Genomic DNA, 11,059 nt, shown 5'->3' with positions numbered 1-11,059 from the left:
CCAAAAATTGCTCAGCAACAGTCGGACAAGTGGGGAATGCTGGAGTAAACCAGAAAAGTTTGGGTAGAGCTGGATCTAAATGTTGGCTAGGTAAGCGTTCGGTAGTAAGAGGAGTAGTTATGTACCCTGTAAACCATCCCGTGGTGAAGGGAGGGCCCCAATTGGTAGAAAAAAAATTATTCTTCGTCGTCTTAGTAAATAAGAGAGAAAAAAAATTATTCAGATTACTTTGCTCACCAACTTAACCAACCTGAAATTTTGTGTTGATCACAAAGATTTTCTCAATCCAACCGACATAAACCCCTAACTTAGTACGAAGATTAAAAATATTTCACGTTTAAAGTTAAAACTCTTACGAAAAACCCACAACAATTCCTACAATATCATCCAATATTTATCAAATTTTCACGTTTTTTTTTTTTTTTTTTTTTTTTTGTTTTTTTTTTTTTTTTTTTTTTTTGTCAACTATCCACCGAGTCAAGTGCAGAAAACACAGTAAAATCACGCAAGGCCCATATCTAGTGTGCTTTCTGCACGCAAGGAAAGAAAGAAAGAGCGACCGGACCTATCTTGTCATTTCGCCATTGCTCATTCTCGTTAGCGTTTTACCTTCCCTTCTCTGCACCTACTCACACTTCGTTGAACTATAGCATGGTAACGAAAAGAGTGTTAGTAAACAAAGCCTATCGCATAAAAAAGTTTAAAATATGAGAAGTCTCCGTTGAATTCATATCGTGCTATTGGGTACATAGATTCACCTCGACACAACAACTTAGCTAGCAACTCTTAGATGTTAGCTTACTCGATATGACTACAAACGGTAGTTGAAGGTAGCTGGAACGGTGCGTGGACGGTTCAACATAATAACAATTTTGTATTAATATGTTGAATATGAAAATACTATAATAATGTCATTTTTTAATATTCAAAACTTTAAGAAAAATAGTAACCTAAGCTAATAATGTAAAATATTTGTAATATCACTATCAAATCCCCAATTACGTAGTTGTTACGAGAAACTCTAACGACACGTGGCAATAACCCACCGGCCAATCCAGCCAACTCATCAAATTCTAAAACCTACTTCACAATTACAGTTATGTCATAAGCTTACACTTGGCCACTCCGTTGCTTACTTGCTTGCCACGTGGCATATCCCTTAAAGGGCAAAAGTGGAAGAAATTTTAGTTCAATATTATTTTAGGGCTAAATATAATCTTTTAAAATTTCTAATTCTATTGTGCCCGGAAAATTCTTATTTGACAGACAAGTTGACATTTTTTTGGTCGAGTCAACCTAACCAATTCGAAAATAGAGTTACAATTCAATTCAGCTCTATTTTTCAAAAAATTAAGAATATACAACAATTGTAACAGGTGTCGGTCATGCATTGTGACTTATAAACGTTTTAATATTTGAATTTTTTGAGATTTTAGTAACTAATATAACATGTACGGTGAATAAGTATAATTTTTTTTTTTTAAAAAAAAACAACCCGACAACCTAACCCGAAAATAATGTTGAGTTGAGTTGAGTTGTGAACTCTAATTAGGTTGATCAGGTCATTATTCCAACGACTCGAAATTTCAGGTTACTCCAAAAAAAAATTGAACTCAACCCGTGTACCCTCCTATTTTAACTGTCGATATATAATTATTTTTTAATATTATTTCTATAATATTTTTAAATATAAAGTTGATGTGACAATAAATAAAAAAATCTTCTAAAGTTTCGACATCAGCCACGTGTAGGCTGATCATTGGCTTACTTGACCAAAGGCTATCCTTGATCTTGCAAAGTTCAAGATGAATTCAGTTTCCAATAAAAATAGAATATGGGACAGCCTTTGATTTATTATATATATATATATAAATTTCATAATTAAGAATAATTGAATTATTAATTTTGTTTAAATTCAAACTCGCGAATAATATTAATATTCTTCCAAATAAATTAATTTTAAAAATAATTAAAAAAATTATCAAATTTAAAATTTACTTGAAACAATTTTATGTTGTGTTACTCTCGAGAATTTTCCTAAAATGCATGTGAGTGATGACAAAGTATGCTAGAATGACTTATATTGGTCTGTGTGGATATTTTTCACTCTTAAGAAGCGAGAAATAGATAACATGACCATGTCACAGGTGAATGTCGAGATCGTCAGGTGCCAAATTTGGATTCTGAATGCTGGACATGAATTGTTATAAATGGTATCAGAGCGGTACTTCTCCTAGTAAGATGTGGTTTGGAGACAAACTAAGGCGGAAGCTGGTGGGCATGTGAGACCCGAGCAAAGGAGGGAGTACATGAATGAGTTGATATCGCAGGGAAATTTCAAGGTCATTAGGTGCCAAAACTAGATTCTAAATCCTGGACATGAATCGTTGCAAATGGTATCATAGCAACACCTCGTAAGATGAAGGACATGTAACACTTGAGCAAATGAGGGATACATGAATGTGTCAAGACCACATCTAAATGAGAGTGTCCTAAAGATGAAATGGTTAAGACAGAAGCTAGTGGGCATGTGACACCTGAGTAAATAAGAGGTACATGAATGAGTCGAAACCATATCTAAATGAAAATCGTGCAAGTACATAGACTAAACTTAAGAATTTAACCTAAAAACTATCTCTTTGATACTCGGAGCTTAAACAAAGAGTAATTCAGATAAAATTTGCAAAATAATTGAATTTCGAATAACGTGCAAATGAAGGATTGATAGCAATGGATGATATATTTGAAAGAACGTAAATGAATGTCAAGACGATATTTGGACGTGTTTTGATACCCAAATTTGGATTACTTTGTAATGTTGCTAAAGAAACATAATAGGGAAAATGACACGCCATTTTGAAACTGATATCGAGTTAATGATACCTTTAAAGAGTGTATGCCAAAACAAGACCATATTGAAAATGTAGTTAAACAAAGTAAGAGAAGCAAAATTAGGTCAAATTCGAAGAACAAAAGTTGAAAAACATATCGTTTTTAGTTGAGATAATAAGACGTTAATTTTTATAGTTTCGGATAAGCCTTATAGGTTAAGAATTGCCTCGAATGCAAGTCGAAAAAATTAGATTCAAGAAAATTTTTCTAATTTTCTATACATTTATTTTCATAATAAATTTTATGTTAAAATATATAGTGGAAAAAAATTCTAATTTTTTATTTTTATTTATTGTTTTCGGGTATCTCGGGTATTCCAAGCATTTTTTTTTTTTTTTTTTCCTTCTACACCTCTTTGAAATTTAGGTTATAAGGCTCGTGAAATTCTAAAAATGTTGAAAATAAAGAAAATTAGGGAAGCTTACGTACCCGTTGAGTTTGAGCATTATAGAGTTATTTCATTTACACCGTTGTTATAATTGGGTATGTGTCAATTTAAGAATAGTTCGTGGGGTCTCGCACCGATGTTATTTAGGGTTTTAGGGAAGTGGGTATGTGTCAAGCCAAGAATAGTTTGTAGTGTCTCGAGCCGAGCTGGGGCGTCATTTCATTTTCGTAATGGTAGTGAGTCCACTGAAGGGTCTAATCGAACGGTAGAAATTTACCCGTCGACCACATGAACCTACAGTACATTCCAATCTCCAACTAAGACTATTCGACGATCTCATCCACTTCAAATTTTGTACCTCATATCTTCTATGACAATGAGAATTACTCCGTTTTAGAGTAATTTACATTTGAAAATCATAGTACGGGTTCAAAAAAATGCGTCGGCATAGCTACGTCGACATAAGTTTTTTGTGATGCAAATTGGGTAACGTAAAAAAATAATAATAGAAGCTATACTAACGGTACAAACACGAGCTAATCTTACCAAATATGACGATATTTTTCATTGATAACAAGTAGTTTCCAATGTTCTAAAATGATACCAAACTAACTCTATGCAGACAAAAACAGTTCAACATCAATCTAACATATGAATTCAACGATTCAAATTACATAAACAGCAAGAACTAATCAGCTCTGTAAACTTTACAGGTTCCATCATCAACTCCCAATCTTAACACCGAACACCCGACGTTCTTTACAGGACGATGCGAAAGCTTTATTCTGTTCTGTTGACAAGGCAGGAAAGACGACGAACACATCCCAACTCAACCCGACGACCAACATCAAGAACACAGTGACAAACTCTTGACTATATATTTCTCTCTAAAACAAAATGATTTTACTGGGGAAAGAATGGAGACAGATAGCACAGAGACAGTATGATGAAAGGAACATAACTTACAAATTTATTACAATTCAATGGGCAGTTTCTTATGCAGCTGTGGAAATGGATGAGTATCACAAGCTTGATAAGAGTAGCTCACCATAATTTAGAAACAAAAATAAGTATGCTGTCTAGTTGCACTTTTCCTTTTCTTTCTCTTTCTCTTTTCTCTTATTTCCACCCAAAACAAATTCTACGTACAAATCCTTAAGGGCGATCACGACGGTTGTAATCAACGGTCCCATAATCGCACCCTGTGAGTATCAATAAGAGATCATTCAGGCAAGGGCACGAGCCCGCAAAAAGGAAAAGGTAAATGGAAACATGCAACTGTTAAAGTTTCTAAGATAGATCGACATGCAGCATCGAAAAGGGTTAGTAGTTCTAGGCAAAGAACACATGGTGTGCAAGCTCAATAGGAGCTTGTATGGACTGAAATGAGCACTGAGACAATGGTACAAGACGTTTCACTCCTTCAGGGGCAAGAGTGGTTGATTTTCAGAGTGAAAATGATCAGTGTTGTTACTGTTGCTACTCTTGTACGTGGATGATATATATTGATTACAGGATCCAATATGAGGGGGATAAACTATTTGAAGGTAACTATGTCTTTAGTATTTGAGAGGAAAGATTTGGGTGCACCGAAGAAAATTCTTGGGATCAGGATTTCTCAAGATAGATTTGTTGTCACATCAAACATGTCCTAAGAGCAGTACGTTGAGAAGGTGTTGTTTAAATTCAGGAGGAATAATGCTAAACTCGGACTACCCTTTTGGCAAATCATGTTAAATTGTCAAAAGAACAATCTCCTAAGACAACGGAGGAGCATGAGCAAATGACGTTAGTCCCATATGCTTCTGCAGTTGGGAGCTTCACTCACAGGTCAGTGGAAGAAGGTGATATGTGTTTAAAGAAGATAGAGGGTGAAGGTGCAAAGAATCCCTATTTGGGCTTTCCTTTCTGGGTTTCCCCTCAAGGTTTTAAAACGCGCATACTAGGTAGAAGTTTCCACCCCCTCATAAGCAATGTTTCGTTCCCCTCTCCAATCGATGTGGGATCTCACAAAGCTAGTTTAGATATTAAATCATCAAACTCGTAAACTGTTTATAAGCTCTAGTGATGTAACGGCCCAGACCACCGCTAGTAGATATTGTCCTCTTTGGGCTTTCCCTTTCGGGCTTCCCCTCAACGCTTTAAAACGCGTTTGCTAGGGAAGGTTTTCACACCCTTATAAAGGGTGTTTTGTTCTCCTCCCCAACCAATGTGGGACATCACAATCCACCCCCCTTCAGGGCCCAGCATCCTCACTGGCACTCGTTCCTTTCTCTAATTGATGTGGGACCCTCACCAAATCCACCCCCTTTGGGGCCCAGCGTCCTTACTGGCACACCGCCTCGTGTCTACCCCTTCGGGGAACAGCGAGAAAACTAGCACATCGTCCGATGTCTGGCTCTAATACCATTTGTAATGGCCCAGACCATTGCTAGCAGATATTGTCCTCTTTGGGCACCTTAAGGCTTTAAACCGCGTATGCTAGGGAAGGTTTTCACACTCTTATAAAGGGTGTTTTGTTCGGGGACATCACAAGTGATTTCAGTAAAGTCTAGAAAGGGAAAGAAAGTGTACCTCCAATGCAGATGAAAACAAAGTCATTCCACCAATGATGCTAAGCCCCATAAGGTATTCACTGTGACCAGGTATGTCCTCTTGGATTTCCGACGCGCCGTAATCCATAAGCGCAAGGTGAATAACAGACAACCCGACAGCTACGACATACCGACCTTCCAGCAGAAGCTGCAAGGCTGCTGGAATTGTTGCAAACCATGAAGGAAAAATTGGGAAAAGTGGACTGAGAAATGCAAGAACAGTAGACATATACAAGAAATGTATTTCAAATAGTCTAAGCAACAGCCATGTAAGACATCCTTGATAGATAGCAATCTCTGCTGTAGCCAAAAGAACGCCCGAGATCGCGTTATCAAGAACTTCAACGCATCGAATACGAGCTGAATCTTCAATAGGAAGCATATACATTATTTGTTCAGTCACACCACCAGATTCGGAAGTGATAAGATAATACAGAACCCAAATGAACACCATTGATTGCGAGACGAAGTTCAAAACTTCAGCCGCTCCAGAAATAATAGAACTCCCGATCGAAACCATGAACTTCGCACTACCTCCTACTACCGATACACTACTAGCAACGACTCGTTGCGAAATATCCATCCCTTGAACAGCTAATCCTTTCGCTTTCACAACTAAATCCTCCCTAGTGATTATCAACTCCCTAATAATTGTATCCAGTTCTGTATAAATCTGACCCCATTCCTTGTTATGGATTCGATTTCTCAAGCTCATAAGCTTCTGCGTATACGGCGATGGAGCGATTAGAGAGGTCGAAGGCCCCGACGAGTTAGCACGAGACGATGCTAAAGCTAAATGCTTAATCCCAGTGACAAACTCTGTCATGTTATACTGCATAGCTAAGCTATCTATCTGCTCCGACACTGCTTCATAAAACTTGGTAGTGTAGCCATCGATCATCCCAGGAATATCATTCTCTTCTATCCATTTCTTAACTCCAATTCTTTCAGCATAATTGTTCTCTTCCACGTGAAGTTTCAATGAAATCATAGCTTCTTTCCCTTCAACACCAATTTTGTAAGAGAAAAACAATAATCCAGCCAAGAACACAACAACCATAGCGACAATCAAACCAATTGCTACAATGGTTTTCAATCGTTTCAAAACCCCTTTGGTGAAGAACGCACTAACAGCAGTACGACGAAAGCTCATGCTACGAAACGAAGAAACAGAGGACATAGTTGAATCAACAGACTTAGAACTAAACAAAAAACCTAATCCAAGAAGCGAACAAGATGCAATAACACCGAAGTTCTCATAAGCAAGTATAAAAATCCAAAACGAAACAAGCCATCGCAATAACTTAGAGAACACACTTTGATTTCGTTTAGAAATCTCAGATTTCTTCCTTCTAAGCACAACCCGGAAACAAACTTCACGAAATTCAACAAGGGTTCCAACAAAAACCTGAAAAACCGCAACGGGGATAGCGAGAAGAGTTTCCGTGAGGCCTAAGTTGAGGGGTTTGGACCAAAACCCTTCTAGGGTTTGTTGAATGCCGCGAAGAGGGATAGAACAGAGGACGGCCCATTGAAGGGGGCGGAGATAGGCTTCGAGGAGACGGCCGACGGCGTAGAGAGTGAGAATAGTGAAGGCAAGGCCGGCGTGAGCCATGGCGATGTAAAGTGCAAGACGGACTTGAGGGTCGCCGGAAAAGGAGGGATTGGAATCGGATTGAGGGGGGGTTTTGGAAGATTGTTGGTGGAGATTTTGTGGGTCGGGGCTGGGTTTTCGAATTGAGGCGGATCTGAACATGTCCTGCCATGGGGGGGTGGAGGAATTGGGAAGGGAATTGGAAGATGGGTCAGAGTAAGGGACGAGCTCCATTTGCAGGGAAGGTGGGAGTGGCAGAGAAATGGAGCTTGGGGAAGAGATAGAGAAGGGCAATAATGGAGGGAGAAGAAGAGAGAGGGAGGCAAGTCAGGGAGGAAAGGGATTGTTTTAGCCATAATAGAGTCCACCATGGGAGCAGTAAGTTACTGAAGTTTGCTGTCATTTTTAGGCTGTCCCCTTCACCAAAGCCACCCTTTTCTATGCTGTCGCCTTCACCAAACCCTCCTTTTTCTCCGGACTCTTCTTCCCAACACTGTACAACGTGCCCTATATATATATATATATATATATACCATATACCTATATATATAGGTATATATAAATATAGGGACCCCAAGTCCTATGTCTATGGGTGAAGATGGAAGTATTTTTCGTTATCGTCCTCTCTTCATATTTCAATTTTCGCTCAGGTTGGGATTCTCAAAGGATTTACAGGGATCGAGTTTCGTGCAGAAGGAAGATGAGAAGAGAATTTAGGTAAAGTTGGAGGTAGGGGAAGGGACGAAGAATATATATTCATTCCATAACTGATGAGAATTTAGGTAAGGTCGAAGACAGAAGTAGGGATGAAGAATATAATCTTCATTCCATAACCGACGAGAATTTAGGTAAAGTCGGAGACAATGGTAGTGACGAAAAATATAATCTTCATTCCATAACCATCGAGAATTTAGGTAAGGTCGGAGATAGGTGTAGGGACGAAGAATGTAATTTTCATTCCATAACTAACGAGAATTTAGGTAAGGTCGGAGATAAGGGCAGGGATGAAAAATATAATCTTCATTCCATAACCAACGAGAATTTAGGTAAAGTCGGAGACAAGGGTAGGGACGAATAATATAATCTTCCTCCCATAACCAACGAGAATTTAGGTAAGGTCGGAGATAAGGGCAGGGACGAAAAATATAATCTTCATTCCATAACCAATGAGAATTTAGGTAAGGTCGGAGATAGGGGTAGGGACGAATAATATAATCTTCATTCCATAGCCAACGAGAATTTGGGTAAGGACGAAAAATATAATCTTCATTATATAACCAACGAGAATTTAGGTAAGGTCGAAAATAGGGGTAGGGACGAATAATATAACTTCATTCCATAACCAACGAGAATTTAGGTAAGGTCGGAGATAGGAGTAGGGACAAAGAATATAATTCTCATTCCATAACCAACAAGAATTTAAGTAAAGTCGGAGACAAGGGTAGTGATGAAGAATATAATCTTCATTCCATAACCGACGAGAATTTAGGTAAACTCGGAGACAGGGATAGAGGCAAAGAATATGATCTCCATTCCACAACCGACGAGAATTTAGGTAAGGTTGGAGGCCAGAGTAGGGACGAAGAATATAATATCCATTTCATAACCTGTTTGGGTGACGGGGGAATTTCTCTTTACTCCCTCCCTATTCAAACCGAGATTTTCAACCTCATTAAAAAATTAATAATTATTAAAAAATTAAAGGTATAATAAATTGAAATATAAATAAAGGATAATGAATGGAGGAATGATTGAGCTTAAAGGAAGGTGATGAGGAATTTAATTATGTTGTTTACTCATAAAGCATTGGCCAGCTAATTTCCACGTCATCATTTCTAACAAAATCTCTTTACTTAATTTACCATTTTAATTTCCATTTATAATTAAAAATATTTGTAAACCAACATTTATGAATCAAATAAAATCTTTTAAATATATTTTTTTTATAAAGATACGTAATTAAATTTGGGATAAATAGGCCATAAATAGGGATTTTAAATAATAATAATTATTTTTTAAATAAAGTTTTTATTATATTTAAAAAATAATAATAATAATAATTAAAGAGTTGCTTATTGAACAAGTATGTTTCCAAAAGAAAAGACGTTAAAATAAGAACCTAAGAAGACAACTGTGAGTCAACTTAAAGATTAATGAATCTGATTATTAAATTTTTATACTCAAATAAAAAATTAATCAACTTTTCCTCTATTCTAATTAATATATATATATATATATATAAATACCCAAATTTAATTTTTATCGTTAATAAAAGGATCGGAACATGTTATCTACACTTTATACATCATTTTTCCTCCTCGATTTCCTTTTTGTCATTTTTTCAAACTATGACTTAATAATTTCTAAAGCTTCATTTATTTATCGTCTCTTTTGCTATTCTTAAATATCATAATTTTAAATAAAAATGATATATTCTCTAGTTTATCAATATTTTCAGACATAAATATAAGAAATTTCAACACCCAAATAGTAGTTTTATAGATCGAAGAATTAAAGAAATGATTAAGAGATATGAGAGAATTTCTTTCATATACCAACGGTAATATTTTAAAAAAATAATTAAATATATTAAGTTCTTGAGAATTTTTCAAACGCATAATAATAATAATAATGTCGCTCATGTACTAATGGTAATAATATATTTTTTAATTTTAAAAAAATTAACAATATTAATAAAAAATTAAAAAATTAAAAAAAATAATTGAAGCGTAGTTAACAATATTTTTAAAAGTAGCTCCATAAATTAAAAACATTTCTTTTAAAATGTGGGACATAAATGAAATTTAAAATAAAATATCCCTGTTTTATTATTATTAATTCAACGACATTTAAAGTGGTCTCCTCTTTATTAAAATATATGTATGAAAATTATAATTAAGTTATACCTTATTAAGAATATTTTTTAGATTACATTAATGAACGGAAATAAAGTATTATTCCATATTCTCCCACTTTCATTCAAATATAATGGTTTGACTAAGATGGTCTATTCCAAAATAATGCTTTGCATGCTTCCATTCTCATCTAATATATACATATAATAGTGCTTTTCTAATATAAATATAATTAGATGACAATAAAAATAAGGGCAAAAATCAATTTATTCCCCACATTTATAACCCCACAAACAATAAATACANACATTTTAAGGGTAACAAATTAGGACGAAAAGAAAATATGTATAATAATTTGAAATGGGAAGGTTAATATCATAAAACCGATATATGCAAAGAACTCACGTCAGATTTCCTTAAAAAAAAAAAGAAAATTAANAACCATAAATATTATTGAATTAAATATGGTAAAAAAAATAAAATAATAATAATAAATTTGATAGCTAATAAACTTGATTATAAAAAAAAAAAAGAAAATTAATGAAGAAATTACAGAGACTTCAATTGTGCATGGTAACTTGCCTTATCTATTATTTACCCTATACTCATTAAAAAAAAAATAAATAAAAAAAAAATAAAACCTAATTTCTGGATAAATAATTGGAGACCCTAAAGTAACCTAAAAAATTGCAGAAATAGCTTCCATGGCAACCACCAGTAGAGCTTCAGCAGATCA

At 35.3% G+C, this 11,059-nt stretch overlaps 1 protein-coding gene across 1 annotated transcript; it reads right to left on the bottom strand.

Annotated features, from left to right (window-relative positions):
* Positions 1 to 3,822: 3,822 nt before the first annotated feature.
* Positions 3,823 to 7,891, bottom strand: LOC111788873. The gene is made up of 2 exons (XM_023669433.1): positions 5,855 to 7,891; positions 3,823 to 4,482 (listed from the first exon to the last, which is right to left on the bottom strand). The coding sequence occupies exons 1-2, from the start codon at positions 7,700 to 7,702 to the stop codon at positions 4,360 to 4,362; spliced, it is 1,971 nt and encodes a 656-aa protein (XP_023525201.1). The 5' UTR covers positions 7,703 to 7,891; the 3' UTR covers positions 3,823 to 4,359.
* Between the last annotated feature and the right edge of the window lie 3,168 nt (positions 7,892 to 11,059).

The sequence above is a fragment of the Cucurbita pepo genome, chromosome LG02 (genome assembly GCF_002806865.2).
Source record: "Cucurbita pepo subsp. pepo cultivar mu-cu-16 chromosome LG02, ASM280686v2, whole genome shotgun sequence".
Taxonomy (NCBI): Eukaryota; Viridiplantae; Streptophyta; class Magnoliopsida; order Cucurbitales; family Cucurbitaceae; genus Cucurbita; species Cucurbita pepo.
The sequence above is the reverse complement of the archived record's forward strand: the minus strand, read 5'-3'. Positions and strand labels throughout refer to the sequence as shown.